The following is a 19,512-nucleotide window of genomic DNA, read 5'->3' as shown; positions in this document are numbered from 1 at the left end:
ATAATTAATATATGTAGGTAGAAGATTATGGAAGAATGTCCTTTATGGGTACAATGTGCATGAATAACATATGAATACAAAAGCTTCAATGAAATACAATTTTAAAAGTTAAAGAGCTTATAAGCTTGCTACTCATTCCTAATAGCTTGTTGTTTCATAATTTATAAATAATTGACATGCTAAATTGCCGCAATTATGAAAACAAGAATCACTTTCTATAAGTTTATATAAGTTTAAGCTTACATTCAAATTTGAGAAAAACAAATTCCTTGTATAATTTATTGGAACATTTTAGAAATTCACATAGTACAGTCAAATGAATATGAGTGCATACCTGCATTTGAATGCAAATTAATTAATTTTATTATAATCCTTTTTGAACATTCATTTGATTTTGAACAAAACAAAAATGAAGAAGGAAGTGTGCAGATGCAAATGGAAACGCCGACATGTGCTTTTATTTATTTAAAATGAAATTAAGCAGAAAAGGAAGTTAATAAAACAAGATTTGAATCCGGCTGTGTATATGTATAAATGCAATTTAGATAACAAGTGCGGATAAGGTCAAAAAATATGATATTATATGCACACAAATTGCCCAACCAAAAGAAATATAACAGGAATTCCCACACAATGCCATTAATACAATGGGCTGGGAAAACAATTAAATTTAATAACCGTAAGTTAATCCACTTAGCAGGAAAGCAGATTGATTCCCCACACTTGGCATCCCCTAACGACACTCAGAAGAGGTTTACCCCCCGCTGGCGAAGTTTTACATCCCCGCTGCAAGCTCGAGTGCATCCCACGCCAAGTAAACTTCCCACCCAGCAACATTCTGAAACTCTAATTTAATAAGTAAATCACATTTCCGCCTTTTGAATGTCACCGTCACCAAACCAGAACTCCCAGGGAGTTGGGAGTTGGGTTGGTTAGGAGTTGGGAGGGCGGAACCCGGAACTCCAGGCTCCCATCGCTCGGTTTTCCCGGCTAACAGTTCCCAGTTTCCCGGGGCATCGCATTGACACCTCGTCAGAAGTTGTCAAGACATCGCCCCGGCGACTTGCTAACTGGTTTAGTGCAAATTCACTATTAGGAGAGCGCTCAATTTCACACTGGAATTAAATTACAGCGCATGCCGATGCGCCAGGTGGGCGTTGAAAACCCGCATCAACTTTAAAAAGGGTGGGGGGGGGGACCTGTAAGATCAGAGTTTGTGGCGGGTGCCCAACGCCGTGGCAAATGAGCGAACACCTCGTTAGTTTGTGCGCCTCGAAACTTTTTTAATATTTACATTCATATTTTGCACCTTTCGCCTTTTTAACCGCTTTTTCACGCCCTTTCCAAAATCGCGGGGCCTTCTTTTATTGCAACTTCTGCATCCTGCAGCTGGATGGACCAAGGCTGCTGCCGAGCCATAAATTTTTGTTTGTGTTGAAAATTGCATTTGCCTTTTACTTTGTGTCGAGGCTGAGCCAGGGATCACGAATTGGTGGCCAAAAGAGGGGGGGTACACAGAAAAAAAAAAGTTTTTGGGTACAATCATAAAATCATTGATAATCATTTGGAGTCATCTAAGTTACATGATGCAGCATTTCTTATTAAAAACGTAAGCTTAAGAATATGAGTGTATAAATATCATGACCCTTACAATAATGCATAGATTGTTAAAGAAAATATTCACAATATGGTTATTCTAATTTATAGACCATCAATAATTCATTAAATCAATTTAAGGCAAAAATGTTCCTATAAATCAGTGATATCAATTAAGCATTCAAAATCATAATAGTTGTTAAAACTTTCCCATTTTATAAGGAAACATTCTTAACTCTCCCATGTAATTTCTTAAATTCACAATTTACTTTCTCTTAGTGTAGTGCAAAGCTGTGTTGGTGAGATTGAGCTTGCCCGGCAGCCATATTGGATGCCCCTAAAAGCAGGCAACGTCAAATTTGTTGCAACGCTTGATAATCAAGTTAGCGCTGCGCCCATCATAGCATCAAGCCCACCTCCCTTTTGGCCCCCATAACAAACCGCCCCCCCCCTTGTTGCAGACCAACCCCCCTCCCCCCACCTTTTAGTGCACTCAAATTGAACAGCCTTTTGTGCTCGATTCTTCGACTTTTTTTCCGCTTTATCGCGATATAAATTTAAACCGATGATTCCGCTTCGGACGGGGATTGTGATTCCGATTCAGATTCTGATGTTTTGCTCGCATTTCTTGTTTACTTGCAGATGTCAATGGGCGTGGCAGTGGGACGCGAGGCGAGCCAGCTGAAAATCAAAGCCCAATTGGCACAAACACGCGGTAAATAGAATTCGCAATCGGAATCGGAATTGAAATAGGAATTCGCATTCAAATTCAAATGCAAATAGAAAATAGAAATTGCCACGAGACCCCCACAGAAATATACAAAAAAAAAAACGAGAAAAAAATATAGCAACTAAAATACCCATAAAATAATAGGAAAACAAAGAGTGCCAGGAGAAACAGCTGCTGCAGCAAATAAAAGAACCGCAACAGCAGCAGCAGCAGCAACAACAGCACTAACAACTCCACCAGCAACAACAGCATCAACAACAAAATGGAGAAGCTGCTGCAATCGACGCTGTTTGTCATCCTGATAATGGCCACAAAATGCGGCAGTGGCTCGACCCAGAACCAGCATCACGGTAAGTGGGCAGCAGGAGGGGGCTTTAATTGCGAGCGGGGGCTGCATTCACTACATATCCGTTGGCCACTCCTTTCGCAGAGAGCAATTCCCAACTGGATCCCGATCCGGAGTTCATCGGGTTCATCAACAATGTCACATATCCGGCAGGACGCGAGGCCATCTTGGCCTGCTCGGTGCGCAATCTGGGCAAGAATAAGGTGAGCCTTGGGAATTTTGACAGGAAGGGGATTTAAACAACCCCTTGATTAAGTTGGTTGTATTTAAAGCTTTAAAAATTATGGTATTTTAAATCCATATATTATGTAATCCTCTTTTTCAGGTTGGCTGGCTGAGAGCCTCCGATCAGACGGTATTGGCTCTACAAGGTAGAGTGGTTACCCACAATGCGAGAATCAGCGTGATGCACCAAGATATGCACACGTAAGTTAAGAAAAATAACTTTATAAGAGATTCATAACTTAAATATATTATAATATATTATTTAGATGGAAACTCAAGATCAGCAAACTGCGTGAAAGTGATAGAGGTTGCTATATGTGCCAAATAAACACGAGTCCCATGAAGAAACAAGTGGGCTGTATCGATGTGCAGGGTAAGCCATTAAATCATTATTTTTGGTATGCAACTTAAACTCATAATTAACCTCTTTTATTAATAGTTCCACCAGATATCATAAATGAAGAGTCATCCGCCGATCTGGCCGTTCAGGAGGGCGAGGATGCCACGCTCACCTGCAAAGCCACGGGGAATCCCCTGCCGAGAGTCATCTGGCGCAGGGAAGACGGCGAAATGATTCTCATTCGCAAGCCAGGCAGTCGAGAGCTCATGAAAGGTGAATATGGCCAAATACAAAAATAAATATAACTAAAATCCATTTATATTTGCTTTTAATATCTTATTATAGTGGAGTCCTACAATGGATCTTCACTCAGGCTACTTCGTCTGGAAAGGCGTCAGATGGGCGCCTACTTATGTATAGCCTCAAACGATGTTCCACCTGCTGTCAGCAAACGAGTCTCGCTGAGTGTGCAATGTGAGTTATAAAATATTCAATTTATAAAGAGCCAGGATCTACATTTGTTTATAAAATCTAGCTTGGTCAAACTTAAGAAAGAACTGAATTTAAATAGGCTTTCAAAAATGTTTGCATAAGAAACGAAAATGTCTATTCAAAATTATTATTATACAATACAATATTCAAGTTAATCATTTTTAAATATTGCAAAATCTTAAGGTAGACAGCAAAAATCTATTTCATGTTCCTCTTTAAAGTTTCATCAATACGATTAATAAATTTAAGTCAGTGTACTGGACAATTGCACAATTTCATGAGAATAAGAATAATAAATGTATTTATTTGTGCTTTCCTGCGAAATCAATGAAATCCGACCACTCACTCACTCGACTCACCAACGATTCCACTCCGCAGTTGCTCCCATGGTGAGGGCCCCCAGCCAACTGTTGGGCACGCCCCTGGGATCCGATGTGCAGCTGGAATGCCAGGTGGAGGCCTCCCCATCGCCCGTCTCCTACTGGCTGAAGGGGGCGCGAACGTCCAACGGATTCGCCAGCGTCTCCACGGCCAGCCTCGAGTCCGGCTCGCCGGGCCCCGAAATGCTGCTCGACGGGTAAGTTCGGGGAATTCCGTACGCCAGACATCAGTGATACATATCCATCTCGAAACCATTCCATTCCATTCCTTACCCTTACTTGCCTTTACATTCTGGACCCATATCCAATGCAGGCCCAAGTACGGGATAACGGAGCGGCGCGATGGCTATCGGGGCGTCATGCTGCTGGTGGTGCGTTCCTTCTCACCCTCCGATGTGGGCACCTATCACTGCGTCAGCACAAACTCGCTGGGCCGTGCCGAGGGCACATTGCGGTTATACGGTGCGTATACGCAATCTCTGCTCCGCCATCTCTCGTTCACTGGCTTTAATTTGTTTTGTTTGTCCATGTTGTTTTTTCTTCCCGGGGCATGTGGTTTTGTGTTGCAGAAATCAAGCTTCATCCGGGCGCCTCCGCCAGCAACGATGATCATCTGAACTACATCGGAGGTGAGTTTTGAGAACCTCTCCTTTTTTTCAACAAAGAAATTTAATATTTAAATATTATAAACAACATTTAAATCAATTGATTTTAAACTTGAATCATATTTGATTGGTTATTGCCACAGGTCTCGAGGAGGCGGCTCGAAATGCGGCCAGTAGCAACCAGACGACGTGGCAGCCCCTGCTCGCCATGCTGATGCTTCTGTGGATGAGGCTGACACTGAGGGCCGGGGTAGCGTGATATCAAAACTGAGAGAAGAAGAGCCGGCAATCAAGTATTCCTACAGATTCCCTCGGACACCGACATCGACATCTCTCTCTCTCGCCTGCGTTCTTGTTGTTCGTTTCCGTTTCCGGTTCCGTCTACCCCCATACCCACATCATCAACTTATCGGTCCCCGGCCGCCCACGCACTTATACATATTGCCGGAGGCGCCTTCCGCTGCCTCAGATATCATTTGCATACGTATCAGGAAACGCGTTGTTCCCACCCGCTGAACACCCCAAACCCTTTGCCAAATCCCATACCCAAATCCCGCTCCCTAATGAAACTAAAGAGGATATCAAAAGTGGACAATTGGCTGCCAAAACCCTACCATTTCCCCCCCAGCCCCGAATAATGTTACATTGCATATAAATTAAATATGAATACTATAAAATAGTGCATAAAATTTATTATCATAATATAAATAACGACAAAATTATTGAATAAATTATCGCAAAAGTGGAAAAAAAAACCGAATGGAAAAGCGCTTTTTCTTCACTTCCGACAGGGTTTCCTGCGCCACTGGCCTGACCCACTGATCCATTTTCTGGCCACTGTTTTTCGGTTGGTACAAGTAGGTGGTAAGTAGGGGAGAAAAGAATCGATGAGGGACCTTAATGACTTACCCCACTGCATTCCAAGGAGCACCGGACAAGTGGCCTGCAAACTTCGAATGTCACAATTCCCGGCGTTGTCAATATTGTGCCAAACCAAGGCCGATCCACGACTGGGCTTAGAACCAAAACCCAGATCCGGAAAAGAGGCGTGGCCACCCATCTGAACATTACTTAACTGGAAAGGGGGTTATACAAACATTAATTTTAAATCTCATTCAATTACCTGCGGCCATTAAACTTTGGCGTTTGCTAAACAATCACGTTTATGATTTTTAGGAGAGGTCATCACTTTCTATTTTTGGCTTTCGGTATTATTTGGCTAACACTTTTTTTTTTGTTATCTCTCTTTTTTATATCTTTCTTAAATTAAAGATAAAGACTTACATAGAACAGCACAGTAGCTGTGTGATATTCTGGTATAAATGGTTCAACAAATTCCTAGAAAAGAATACCTTATCTATAAATCATATAGTAAAAATTACATTAAAAACTCACCTTCGGCTGCTCGCAGTCCAAATGGATAAAATCCTGACCTCCAATGCCAAAGTTGGAGACTGTTAGTGGTTTGCTTTCTCCCAAATAGAGTCCCGTCATATCCTCAATCCTTTGGTGAATTCGCGCTACATGATCAGAGGCATTCACCGGCACTTCAGCCTCTACGCTGGAGCTATCTACCTTCCTATGTTCTAATCTTGATGTTGAAAGGTTTATTAAATCGTCCTGCTCTTCCGGCGATATAACATCATGAAAGAGACCAACAAAAGGTTCAAAGTTCAGCTGCTCCATCTTAAGTGGAGCCAGGCGAAGAAATGGCGAACCTTCCGTAAAATAGCGACAACGGAGGGCGGAATTTCTTGGCAGGAGGTTTTTTCCCCGACAGTTATCCAGATGCACAAACATGTGATCCAAATTGTCGTTCAAATGATTGGCCAGATTGGTATTATCATCCCTGGAGGCCCACTCCATTGACTTCTTAAAAGCAGCTTGACTGGCTGGCAAATCATCTGCATAATTTATAAAGTATGATGGTATAGATCACTCTTGCTTTTTACTAGACTTACGCATGGAAAGCAATGTTAGGCCTAGTTTCTCATAGATTTGAGAGCGACCTGTTTGAAGTAACCTATTTACAGGATCCAATTGATCTTCACACTGCTCCAGGGAAATTCTCAGCCACTTGATTGCCTGGTTGCCTTTTTTCTGATCCTCTAGATGAGTGCCCAAAGCAAGGCAATCTGCGGCACTTAACCTGGAGCTTTTTGGAGATGGAATTTATTTTTTTTAGGGCATAAGATTTTATAGAGCTCACTTGTACTGCTTGTCAGACAATTTTCCATTGGCCATTTCGCTTGCATTCAGGCCATAAACGCCCTGAAATCGCAACAATCCAGTTGCAGCCACTTTAAGCTCCAGTGCCGTAATATCAGATATATCTCGGTTAACCAACTTTTGAAGAGGACCTGCTTAAAAATATTTTAGTTCTTAATTTATTTGCTAAATTATTTTGTGGTTGAAGACCTTTATTCTCCTGTCGAGCAAATTCAAGCAACTTAGGAACATCGGAGTACATTCTTCGCATGAGTGGAAAACTTATCAGGGGATTGGCCACATAGGTCGTAGGATCAGCCGATCCTAGCGCTCTCCTCGTCATCCATTCTTTCTGGAAACTATACAAATTTACCTATATTTACAAAAACTTCTTGTATTGTAAACAAATAACCTACACCCTCATGGTGTTTACTTTAAGCTGCAATTCCTTCGCATACTGGCGCATATATCCTATTAGTTCGTCCTCAACTTGTACCAGAGATGCCATTTCCCGCGTCGATGTGGCATAGTACTTAGTTTCCATGGCAGTTGTCACTCCCATAAGAAAAATCGGCCAGCAAAGGTTCCTCATGATAACTGAATGTGAACAGAGCAGAGAGCTCTCATGTGTATTTTAGAAACTATGAAATTCAATTTGTTCAGGTACTACTAATGAGCGAGGAGTTTGAGTAAGTCTGTAAAGTAACTTGGGACAGACTAGCATTATTGTCCCAACAGAGCCCCAAAAGTATACAACTCAACCACCAAAAATAGATTCATCTTAACATTATAGTGTTAGTTAATGATTAGTTAGATCTAATGATAAGTTGTTTAATTTTCCACAAATTTACATTTCCCAAAACTTGGCAGGTTGATTACCATTTTCTTTATTAAAAAGACTTCTAAATTGTTTTTTTATTTAAGATTTATTTCAATTTTTAATAACTTGACAATATTGTTTTTTTTTCTTATATGCTGGTTGATCGGGTTAAATTGCAAATAATGTAATTTATAATTAATATTTATGTAATATTAAACTAACTCACAATCATTTGAATTAAGTATGTATAGTATATTCAAATATACTCTAGGGTTCATACGATGTGTGTATGGGTGGTGTGCAGCAATGTGTAAATGGGTTGATCTTTCGAAATTCGATTGTAAAACGAAAACGAACAAAACAGGCCGGCGATAGTTCTACACATTTGAAAACGTATGCTAAGAGAGATGACTCTGGGCTGCTACTGAATTTACACAAAATGCGCTGCGATCGCTGAAGTGTACACAGGGCGGCATAACAATTGCTCTTTACATTTACAACCATCCGGACATTCGTGGGCGGCGCACATAATGGCTTGCATTAGCTTACAGTTCACGCTCTCGAAATGGTGTATTAATTACAAATTAGTCGGCTCCCATTGCAGTGACAGGTGTACATATGGGGATGCATTCCAACTAGCGCCTTTAAGCGACTTTCTTATTTTACAACTACATTTGTATATTCCAAATTATCGGTTTTGCAGTCGGTTCAATTTGTCTCCTCTACCTCGGGGGGGTGCACAACGCAAGACATTTACAAGTAGGTTCCAGTGATTCCGGGGAGGACGCACCGCACTATCAATATTATACACGATTTGGTTATCATTACAGAACAAAACACTGTTTGGCGGGTATGGTACAATGCACAAGCGCAAGCGTAGGCGCTACACAGCTCTAAATGATGCACAGCAACAAGTGCACAAAATATTTAGGAAACAAAGGATCAAAATATGGATCAATGGATTTTTGTATAATAAACATTTATACAAGTCAAGTTCAAAAAAATTTAGAATAAAAAGACTTTAGCACTTAAAGTAGGTTTGGTTTGCCGTAAAGTTGCTGGTCTACTCTACGAGCCTGGTGCAAGACGTTGCTGGACGACTGCTTCGAGTGTATGTTTGCATGAGTGAGTGCTTGATTAGCGCTGTCTGTCAACAATAACCAAATCGCTGTAATTCTCATCTGGAGAGGCTGTGCGATCGTTCGCGGCTGCTGCTGCCCGACGATAAGGGCTGCTTGTTGCTCACTTCACCCACTCGATGGTGCGGTGGCAACCTGTCGAAGAACGGATGACGCAGGGCTTCACCTGCAACAAATCGAAAGATAATTGATTAGTATTGTTATCACTAATTAAGTCAATGCCAGCTTACCTAACGTGATGCGGGACGAGGGCTCGTACTCCAGCATCTTCTTGATCAGACTGAAGAGCTCACAGTGGTCCTCGCTGTCGCTCAGCTGGCACAGGAACAACGGCTTGCAGTGATCTCGGACGTAGCGACCCGCACTGGACTTCTCATCCCAATCCAACTTACCATGATAGAAGTACTTTGTTTTGGTTTTGCTATAAAGAGTATGATTGCTACACGTTAAACGATTTCGGTGAAGGGAACTGCGCCTTGGGAAATAAAAGCATGAGCTGCATTGTATTACCGTGCCATGCGATATGGTATTTGTCCCAAGATTCGCTCCATCATGGCCAGATGCTCGCGATTGTCGTGCGTTTGGAAGAGCGTGATTCCCAGATACAGTTCGAACAAGATGCACCTGTTGATGGAATTTCGGCAAATCATTTAATATGCGCATACTTGATGTGGGTGTTAGCAAATCTTACCCAATGGACCAAACATCACACGGCTGTGACCACCCCAGCTCCAGTATGACCTCGGGCGCGCGGTAATGTCGCGTCGAGACAATTGTGCTGTGGTGCTCGTGGTCGAAGGTGGCCGACCCAAAGTCGATCAGACGGACGTCCGTGTTCTTGACGCGGCGCACCTCGCGGTTCTGTGAATAAGGAAAGTATAAGTATGGATTTCCTTCATTACAGATTGCGGCAATACTTACAATCTTATGATTATAGTGAGATGTATAATCTGAATCGACGAAGAGTATGTTCTCCGGCTTGAGATCTGTGTGCGTTAAACGATTGTCATGTAGAAATTTCACAGAGTAGCATAATTGATAGGCCATGTGGCGCACTTGGTCCAGCGAGTAAGGCTCATAGTTGTTCTCACGCTGTAAATGATTGATACACATCATAATCTAGGATAGATTTAGGTTAATAAGCTTCTACTCACCAAAAAATCGAAAACACTAAGCCCCAACATTTCAAAAACTATACACATGTGTCCATGATAATCAAACCAGTCTATCATTTTCACGCACAAACTGCAAACGTAATGGAAATATCTGATTAGGATAAGTTCCAAGAGAATAATACATTTATATACTTACTGATCGCAATGCGGATCCTTTTGGGCAATCTTTTCCAAGGCATTTATCTCCAGCTTGGCAGCTTCGCGGTACTTTTCCACGTTCTTAATAATCTTCAAGGCCATGCAGTAATCACTGAAATAATAAAAAGATATTTATAAATTGCTTTAATAATTTTTCAAACATGAAAACTTACCGCTCCATGTCTTTGACCTTGACCACACGTCCAAAAGTTCCCTCGCCCAGTGTGGCCATGATCTTATCTGAAATTCGGGAAAAGGATAGCGAGTTGTAGTAGAGTTTCGGACAAGTCCATAAGGAGTGTTAAACGTTAGCTGTCTGTTTTATTTTTCTTGTTCTAAAGCTAAACCTATAGCTGTAACTAAATATTGGATGAGGGCTGGGCAGAATACTAAATTTCGACTCTAAGCTGAGTGTGTTGTACGGAAAGAGTTTGCATTTTCAATATTAATTCGTTAATTATGCGACAAAGTTCGTGTTCGTTTTATTTGTGTGAAAACTTCCCAGTTGAATTTTTCGTAGTTAAGGGGAATTTTGTTTTTGCCGGTAAAAGTTAAACTTAGAGCCATCAAAGACAAATTTCGGAAGTTGAAAAGATTTTCGCGAAACTAACGAAAATGGTGTGAAATTTTTCAATTGTTGTTTTGTCCTTCTCTTTTTTTATATTCGTTCAAAATTTTCTTAATTTCCCGATTGCACGCGACGCGAATTTGGTCTTGCTGTGAGATAATTAAGAAATAATAATGAAAACTTGGAAATATTTTAAACTAAAAGAGAGTTATAAGAAGAGGAGAGAAAAGTGTGACTGGTTGGCTTATGCCTCTCATTATTTTTTCTTCTTTCTTTTGTTTTCTTTAAGAGTAATTTTTCTTTTTTTTTTAAGTTTTCTGATTGTTGTCTAAACATAAGTATGGAAAAATTAAAAACCAAAAATTGTCACGAACATCTGTGATGGAGAATGTCTCCGGTGTGGTAAATTAAGTGACCATCAGCATCATCTTGAATGACGGGCTTTGCTGTCTGTTCGAGCAATCGTTCGTTCGGGTCGGATCGGATCGGATTGGAGCGGAGTGGAGCGATCGACGACGTAGGGTGGTTGTTGCAGTGGTTGCCGTTGCCGATGTTGCAGGTTGTTTGGAGGTGGCGTTGTTTGCGGTGGGTGGCGACGATTGCGATTGCGATTGCATGGCGGGTGGTGCATTCGATCCGTTGAAAGAGGAGGTAGAGGCAGTAGTAGGCGGGTTGCGAGCGAAACGGCGAGCGGAGAATTTGCGAGCGAGAAGTTGGGGGGCGTGGTCGTTGTCGATGGCAGTAGTTTACAGACGTACACATAAGGTGCGTGTGTGCGTGTGTGGTAAAGTATGTAATTTGAAAGAGAGAAAAAGAAACAAAAAAGAAAGAGAAAAAAGAAACAAAAATTTATATATTTTCCACGGGTTCGATCGGTTCCAGGGGTCGCAGGTCGCAGGGGCCATCATCATCATCATCAGGATCAGGTCAAGCCAATAAAAAAGAGCATCATCCAAATGATCCCACGTTGGCACCATAAGCAATCGCATTCCGTTTATAAGTCAGCCGCAGACATCCCGTAAACCAACCAACATCATCATCATATCATCATCCCCATCAAGTTGTGTATGTACATCATCATCATCATCAACCCATCATCATCATCATTGTGATTTTCATCATCATATTCAGAAAAAACACGAGAAAAATACGTTTCGTTTGTTCGATAAGAAAATTAGTTCGGACAAATTTTTGAGATTTGTGTTTACAAAAATGGTTAATATCAAAACATGTACAAACAATATCATATATAATGGCAAATAGGTATATATCGGAAATGGTATATATAACGTATTATATATATGTTTATATATATATATATAGATAAGCACCAATAGCTGTGCTCTTGTTTCTTGGGCAATAAAAAAACAACAAACCATTAAATGCTCTTTGCTTAGTATTAACATTAATAGCTCTTTTTGGTAATAAACATAAAATGGTAAAAGAACAAATAAAGTCGTTTTTTGCTGTATAAGTCAGAGGTCAGAGGATATCTTACATTTTTTCCTAGCTTTAGTGTCAAAATCGCATGCAAAAAGCGCAGGCAGGATCAACATTGTATCAGTTAGTCAACATGGAATACAATCCGCAGTGCTGTTAGCTTTTTCTGTAGTAGGTCGACTGTCTGGGGGAGAATATTTGGAAAGAGGGGGTCTTGAGATATGTGGAGGGTTAGGTTTTAAGGTGGGTGGGTCCATGGACAGTTGCAGTTAGAAGAGGCGGCGCCAACAAAGCTCAAGCTGCTAACGAATCTTCCATCCCCCGGATGGATAGTCGGGGTGGCTAATTGCTTACAAAGGTCGAGAGTGTCTTTGGAATGCGTGACCTGTTGAACAGGGCCGACGAGGTGGCGCTCTTGGCCAGCTGGTAGTGATCGTGCTGCAGGTAGGAAGACGAAGACTGCTGATACTGCTGCTGCTGGTAGCCATCCAGTCCAGATCGCGGGGGATACAAAGAGCTACCGCCCAGAGCATTGGACCTCCTGCTACTCCCGCTGTAAGAGTCATGAAGGTAGCTCGATCCGGAGCCCGTTCCCGATCCCGGCTTATAGCGATCAAACTCGCTGAGCACGGCGGCGGTACGTGAACTGGCGCCCTGATACCGCTGCTGCTGACGCCGGGCATCAGCTGCCGCGAGACGCGCACCAATCCCGCCAAAGGCCAGTGCCCCCGAGCTGGAGGAGTGCATCAGCTGGCTGCTGGGCTTGTACTTGGCGAGGTCATTGTTGTTGCGATCTGAGTGGGGCAGAAAGCGGCTCTTGGTTGCGGTGGTGGTGCCGGAGGAGAGTGCCGTCGCTGCTGCCGTTGTGTGGTTGTTAGAAAGAGCAGAAGTGCTAGTGGATGAGGTGGTGGCTGTGTCGGAGGGGGAAGTAATTGTAGTGATGGTGGAGGTAGTGGTGCTGCCATTGACAGACGGGATCTGTGTCTGTGGGGTTGTGTTGTCGTCTGATGTGTGGGTTAGTTGCACACCGGGCGCAGCCGAATCGGTCTCGGTTTCTGTCTCCGCCTCATCGGAGGAGCTGCTGCCCGAGGTGCTTTCGGAGGAGCCACTGCCTTCTCTAGTTACTTTTTTGCTGCGCGACTTCTTCTTGGGCGCCTCCTGCGGCGGTTCTAGTGTGGCTGCTGATGAAACTGCTGCAGATGCTGCACTTGCTGCTGCAGTGGCCGCTGCTGCGGCTGCCTCCTTGGCCATTTTGGCCTCCTGCTCGAGAGCAGCTGCCTCCGCTTCGGCCGCCGCTACTGCCGCTTCAGTCTTCTTGGCCTCCTCGGCCGCCTCCTCCATGCGTTTGACTCGATCCCTGAGCTCACGACGTTTGCGCATGCGCTCCTCAAACTTTTTGGCCTCCAGGAACTGGTTGTCTTCCCGCAGCAGCATCAGAATGGCTGCATTGTCTTCCGAGGAGCGATCGTCGGCAAGAATTTCCCGCTCTTCGGCAGTCAATTCCGGTGGTGGTTGCTCCTTGCGTCGATGGGCAAAGCGGTTCCTCGAGTTCAAAGGGCGATCTTCGGCAGGAGCTGCTGCAGCATTCCGACTGCTGTCTTGAATCTCGGCGGCTAGCAGGCTTTCCACTGTTCTGGTTCTGCCATAAGCTCTTGTGGAGCGTGGCGAGAGAGCCTCTTCTTCGCCAGCTCTTCGGCCATAGCGACTGGACGGATAACCTGACGCTCCCCCAAGACGCAGGGCATCATGGTAATCGTATCGTTGGCCATAGTCCACTGGGTAATTCTCGTCCAGCAATCGATTGTTGCTGGTCAGATAGCCACTATCATTGGACTCGGCCATATATCGTTGCCTCTGAGCTCGAGTACGGTACGGAGTGCGCTCCTTGCGATCCGAAGCATTAAAAGAATTGGAGGACAACTTCGACTTGGCCAGCTGGTGGGAGGTGGCCGAGCGGAGCAGTCCGCCACTTCCGCTGGCGCCATAGTCGTCTGGCTCCAGCGTCTTGTCGCGATCCTCCTCATGCCGCCGCCTTCCAGCCGCTCGCTCCAAGATGTCCGAGTATTTGTTCTCCAACCGGGAAATGGCAGACTGCTTGCCTCCCGAGGAGGTCGCTGATGTGGTTGGCGTTCTGTCTTTGTCCAAGAGCAGATCTCTTCGCTGAAGAACCCGACGATTTGAAGGTAGGGGGATTGAGATTAAGATTCAGTTTCGGATTCACAGGTTTCATGGAAAAGGAAAGTGCTCCAAAGCAGCGCTCGTGTGAAACCAACGGTGACGGGCGTAAAACTTTTTACGCTCCACGTAAGAAGAAGGCCCAGAGACCGAAACTCAAGACCAGACCTAGACTTAGACCCCATTTAAAATGCCTTTTCGGCAATGACTAATTATGGGGTGCTTTTGGGCCTTTTCATTTCGCACAATTTCACTGCCATTAAAGGTGGCTTTCTCCACGTATTCTCTGCTTTTCAGAGAGGTGAGAGGTGGCCGCGGGGGATACCCTTTATTTTTATTTAGAATGCCTAGCGAAATCTAAACAAAAAAGTCTACAGCGCGACGACCTTCAAAGTTTATATATATAGAGCGGCAGAAAATCGTGAAAATCATGAATAGCTTTATACACATCTGTGTGGCGTACAGAGAGATACAAATATAGCGGAATAGAGAAAAGCGGCGAGATGTTGGAATCGAAAATAAATTCGAAAACGTAAACGCACACGGCAAGAATGAAGCTGAAGATATAGAATCGGCCATATAGAAGCGCTATTAAACGCGCTCGTGTGGGCCCCTAATATAATATCTGCACATATATCTATCTATCTATCTGTGTAGGAAGAAACTTTCTATAGGCATGTATGTGGCAATAGGGGTAGCGTTAGTGCAATACTGCTCATATACACTTATAGTATATCTATAAAGACCCCTTTAATTGCGCATATTTCCTCGTAAGACCGTCAGACATGTCACACATTTAGGGCAGTCACTCTTTCGCTGACTCATGGCCGACAGGTGAGATGATTTCTTTTGCTGTTTTCCAAAATGAAATGCCCAGGCTGTGAGTCACGGCTCCCGCTTTTGGGATCTCGATCTGGGGAGGTCTGGAGGTCTGGGTGTCTGGGTCGCTTAAGTGGTTTGCACACCGCTCGCTTTTGGTTCACTTTCCAACGATTTCGCAGATACTAACATCGTCTAGGTCGCGGTCACGCCTTCCGCCGCCCAATCCTCGTATCAGTGGCTTGTAATAACCACCCACGGGACTCAGGTGGGTTCGCAATCTGTCCAGGGCGTTGGCTGTGGTGGAGCTCTTCTGGTAGCGACCCATCAGGGCTGCAGTGCTGCTGCTACTCCCGCTGCTGCTGGGATGGTAGCCCAATCCCGTAGTGCTCCCGAGTCCTCCGCCCGCATAGTATCTTCTATGTCGATCGGCCATCTCGCGTTGCTTGTCTTGTTCCCTATCCCTGTCCCGTTCTCGTTCCCGTTCCCTTTCCCGTTCCCTATCCCCTTCCAGATGTCTACGGCTGGTCGAAGATTTGTCCGAGCTGCGGCGACGTCGGTTCTGCGACTTCTGGGACTGATTACTGGATCCACCTCTTCCCTTGCTATTATTGTTATTATTATTGCTGTCATTCGTTGGTGTCCAATCTTTGGGATCCTCGGCTATGGCTGCCGCACTTAAAAGAGAAGCCCAACAAAACAATCAGTTCTGGTGAGGATTGTACAAGGTTTTTTTTTCTTTGTCGGTCTGGATGCGTTCTATCCACGCGGTTCGCGACGAACGACGGACGGGACGCGCTGCCACGACACGGACCAAAATTTAACTGAGGAAAACTGGGGAAAATTTTTCGGAAAATTCGTGCGACGACGAAAGAAAGAGGCGGCAGATGCGAAGACCGAAGTAGATGAAGGAAATAATGATGCGGCGGTGGCGGCAGCGGCGGCGGTAGCCAGAAAATATTGAGGAATCGTTTTTATTTTTGTGAAAAGTGTGAAAATATTGCGCACTTGCCAGAGTGAGAGGGAAACAGATAGAGAGAAGAACACCCAAATAACATATGTAGACGAGTGGGTGGTGGATTGTTGGATGGATAGTAGATTGGATGCGATTCGCCTCGAATGGGAATGCCTCTTTTGTCTGCCAGCTGGGCGATTTACAAGCGCACGCGAAGAACACGCTTCATCGCAATGCATTTCACTTTGTAACCCGTACAATTATATTTCCGTCAGGTTAGCAGCAAAACCGGGAAATGATCGAAAGTCTTCGCAGTAAAAGCCTTGAACTCTTGCCGACAAAAAAAAATAAAAATAAAAACAACCAGTCAACAAGAAGAACAATAAAATTGCTGCTGGTTGAGCGCGGAAAATAAATAAAAAGAACAAAGCGAAAAACATTTTACGTTTTAATATAAACGTGCTCGCACATATAAATAATAAAGGAGCAATTGCAGTTAAACAAAGAGCAGCGAAAAAGAGAGATCGCATACTTTATAAACCCATGCGTAATGAGGAAGAAGAAATCGGCAGACATTCTACATCAAGTTGAAAACTAGAGAATTTATTTGGTATTCCCCGAAGACAGCTGAAGAGAGGGAATTAAGGAATCTGCTATCTGCTGAAGAGAATCACTCGAAGAATGCAGAATCACAGCTGTGAAAGCTCTTCGGGGAAAGAACTCAAGCTTTTTTTATAGCCAAAAACCAAAGTTTTTGCCGAAAATATTGAACTTTTGTTAGCCTTATAAAATACGTAAATTTTCGAGCAAACATTTCGAGGTATTATGGAACTGCTGGAAGACATAAACATAAACCGATTTCCCATCTTGGCCAACTATCCTCCATTTCACTTTCAGGTTATTAATCAACCAGGCAATTATTGACTCTTTAGATTGACAATTAGAGGTATCCAGTGCAAATAAGACTGATTTAAGAGCCGATTTTAAGCTCTATTTGATTTATGACTTGCAATCAAAAGTGATAAATCAAATTTTGACTGGGGGCACCTCAAATCTCTTTTCTTCCCCCCCTGGCAATTACGATTTATGGCCACGAGATTTTCACACTTTTCGAAAGATCGTCGCACTACTGCTGGAAGTTCAGGTGCGAGTTCAACGCGATTAAAAACGCACTTGCAATCAAGCCATCCGTTTACATAATTGGCCCTCTTCTTCACGATGGCCAAAAGGCAGTTGGCCGAGAGATGCGAGATGGGGGAAATGCAATATATGCGAGACGAATAAAATGATCCGATCGCGAGATACTTTCGACCACGAAGTGACGACGCGGTGCAACTAAACTCGCAATTACGCGCTGACCACTCTGCTTAAATCAACAGCAGAGGCACAGAGAATGAAAACTCGCGAGGAAAATGAAAATAGAGGGAAAAACGGAAAAGCAATGTGAGCGAGTTTTGACCGAGTTTTTCGTTTGACGAAAGGCGACGAAAGTAAAAGAAGGCACGCAAAATTAAAAATAAATTATAAATCTTTTGCTTGATTTCTTTGCATCGATTACCGATTGCGTTGTTGCTGCTGCTGTTGCTGTTGATGTTGCTGTTGCTGCTGCTGTTGATGTTGCTGCTGCTGTTGCTGCTGTTTATTATCAGGTCGTTCGCTCGGATTGCGTCGAAATCGCTGCAGCAGACTGTTGCAGCTTTCGGAGAGCAGCTGCGTGACGCTGGCGGCGGTGGCGCTCCTCATGTACCGCCTCTGAGGACGTGGTTGTTGTTGTTGCTGCTGCTGTACCGCCTCCGCATCAGCTGCTTTTCCATTTTCCCCAACTGCCGCCGCCGCTGTGGGCAAAATCTTTTCGCTTTTTTCGCGATGAAAACGATTCAGAAATGTGGCCATTTCTTGGCTATTTCGTATCTCGGAAATCCTCTTCCCAGCGGTCGGGATTTCGCGTGGGTATAGCCCGAGATGTTGATGACGACAATCGGGCAATACTTAACGCCTCAAAGGGGCTGGTTGCCCGTCTGAATTTTTGGGTTTTTGGCGGATACGGATCGTGCTCTTCCGACTTGGTCTATTTCATTAATTGTACTGATTTCTGGTATTTGTTGGGAGCATGATTTTGTTGTAGACAAATAAAATATAAATGTATTTATTGTACGTTCTCGGTGTGGAGATCTAGTATAGACAGAGCGTATTTATGTGTAAAAATAATTGAAATTGTAAGAGATTCGGCAGCTTCGACGGAAATAGACACACACCATCGCCGCCCCCGTCGCTATGGCGACAATTTCGATTTGAAGTTTGATAGAAACTGCATTTTAAAACCCCCATTCACACGCACTTAGAGCCATCCAATTTTATGGATTTGATTAGAATTTCGTTTCCAATTTCCCAGGCGATTTCCACCGAGCGTTTTTCCTTCACCGATCGCCAATTGCCTGAGCATTGGTCTCGAAACAAACAAAACCGAAATCAGCGCAACATGAACGAAAGCGCACGCCACAAATACTAATTATAAAGATTGAAAATATCGGCGATGTCGAGAACCCCGAGGAGCACACTGAGCACGGCCGTAAGATCCGCGGGAGAGCTGAACTGAGTGTGCGCTATTATTGTTTGCTGCGACCGAAGGAAGCCAAAAAAAACTAACAGCCAAAGATCAGGTATGAATGTATACCCTAACCCAGAAAATCGATTCCAAATATAGCAGCTATGAGGTCAAAAATTGTCGAAAATATGCACATCAATCATAATATTTGGTTTAGGGTAAGGTGTTTTGGGAAGTTCTCTTGAGGATAAGGGTATTTGGTAGTCGAGTGGTTCAGTCATTTCAGTCGGAGAGCGCGAGAGCAGGTCGTGAGTATTACATATTTTTAGATATTCGATTCTGCTGAACGCGCTCCGTGTTGTTTAGTGTTTTTTAATTATTAAAACAATTACATTGGGGTCGCAGTTTGGCAATAAATTAGTGTTAAACAAATGCTTTGCCTGGAAGCAGTTAGAAATATCCAAAAAATTATTGAAGCGCTGAAATCAAGTAAACAAACATAAATTAAGTAGCCAGAGGAGAGACTATTTTTAGAGACCTTTCCGCTAAGGAAATTGACATTGAATTTCCCGCAGTCTTTGGTCGATTGTGCAATGTTGTCGATGTCGACAAGTGCAAGAGCCTGCCAAGAGGCCAAGAGATCGGTGTAGACGCCAAGGGGACCGAGATTCTAAGGTTGGAGGTAAGCATTAAATGTGCTTCTGTTCTTGGGAACGCTTCACACTTGAAACGCCACCCAAAAGTACAGGAAGTACAAACTTGGGGGCCAAATAAAAAAAAAGAAATTAGCAAAGCAAAGGCCTTTTGGAGCCCAAC

The 19,512-nt window shown here is 43.6% G+C and overlaps 3 protein-coding genes across 14 annotated transcripts in view; 1 reads left to right on the top strand and 2 right to left on the bottom strand.

Annotated features, from left to right (window-relative positions):
* Positions 1–5,464, top strand: part of DIP-gamma (Dpr-interacting protein gamma) — a 58,344-nt gene extending 52,880 nt beyond the window's left edge. For both annotated transcript variants that reach the window (XM_036817677.3, XM_065866332.2), the window contains exons 3-12: positions 2,239–2,676; positions 2,757–2,875; positions 2,998–3,098; positions 3,164–3,270; positions 3,337–3,510; positions 3,583–3,711; positions 4,108–4,306; positions 4,423–4,571; positions 4,679–4,738; positions 4,858–5,464. In XM_036817677.3, coding sequence (XP_036673572.3) covers positions 2,589–2,676; positions 2,757–2,875; positions 2,998–3,098; positions 3,164–3,270; positions 3,337–3,510; positions 3,583–3,711; positions 4,108–4,306; positions 4,423–4,571; positions 4,679–4,738; positions 4,858–4,973 — 1,242 coding nt within the window. In that variant the 5' untranslated portion in view covers positions 2,239–2,588 and the 3' untranslated portion in view covers positions 4,974–5,464. The remainder of the gene's footprint in view (positions 1–2,238; positions 2,677–2,756; positions 2,876–2,997; positions 3,099–3,163; positions 3,271–3,336; positions 3,511–3,582; positions 3,712–4,107; positions 4,307–4,422; positions 4,572–4,678; positions 4,739–4,857) is intronic.
* Positions 5,367–7,509, bottom strand: LOC108007297 (prolyl 4-hydroxylase subunit alpha-2). Its single transcript, XM_017070938.4, has 8 exons — positions 7,339–7,509; positions 7,133–7,281; positions 6,924–7,074; positions 6,676–6,869; positions 6,110–6,618; positions 5,999–6,052; positions 5,624–5,789; positions 5,367–5,551 (listed from the first exon to the last, which is right to left on the bottom strand). Exons 1-8 carry the CDS (start codon positions 7,482–7,484, stop codon positions 5,493–5,495), a joined length of 1,428 nt encoding a protein of 475 aa, XP_016926427.4. The 5' UTR covers positions 7,485–7,509; the 3' UTR covers positions 5,367–5,492.
* A 324-nt stretch (positions 7,510–7,833) lies between these two features.
* Doa (Darkener of apricot) overlaps positions 7,834–19,512 on the bottom strand; it is a 36,059-nt gene continuing 24,380 nt past the window's right edge. For 3 of the 11 annotated variants that reach the window (XM_065865555.2, XM_065865553.2, XM_065865547.2), the window contains 9 exons: positions 11,137–11,212; positions 10,368–10,434; positions 10,193–10,306; positions 10,036–10,126; positions 9,803–9,973; positions 9,573–9,742; positions 9,392–9,505; positions 9,112–9,302; positions 7,834–9,047 (listed from right to left, as the gene is read on the bottom strand). In XM_065865555.2, coding sequence (XP_065721627.1) covers positions 8,920–9,047; positions 9,112–9,302; positions 9,392–9,505; positions 9,573–9,742; positions 9,803–9,973; positions 10,036–10,126; positions 10,193–10,306; positions 10,368–10,434; positions 11,137–11,212 — 1,122 coding nt within the window. In that variant the 3' untranslated portion in view covers positions 7,834–8,919. Of the gene's footprint in view, positions 9,048–9,111; positions 9,321–9,391; positions 9,506–9,572; positions 9,974–10,035; positions 10,127–10,192; positions 10,307–10,367; positions 10,435–11,136; positions 11,213–12,556; positions 14,363–15,386; positions 15,874–17,709; positions 18,364–19,512 lie in introns of those variants that run through there. The other 8 variants (XM_036817614.3, XM_065865554.2, XM_070997046.1 and 5 more) reach the window with 6 other exon arrangements.

The sequence above is a fragment of the Drosophila suzukii genome, chromosome 3 (assembly GCF_043229965.1).
Source record: "Drosophila suzukii chromosome 3, CBGP_Dsuzu_IsoJpt1.0, whole genome shotgun sequence".
Classification (NCBI taxonomy): Eukaryota; Metazoa; Arthropoda; class Insecta; order Diptera; family Drosophilidae; genus Drosophila; species Drosophila suzukii.
Note: the sequence above shows the minus strand (reverse complement) of the source record. Positions and strands in the feature narration are given on the sequence as shown.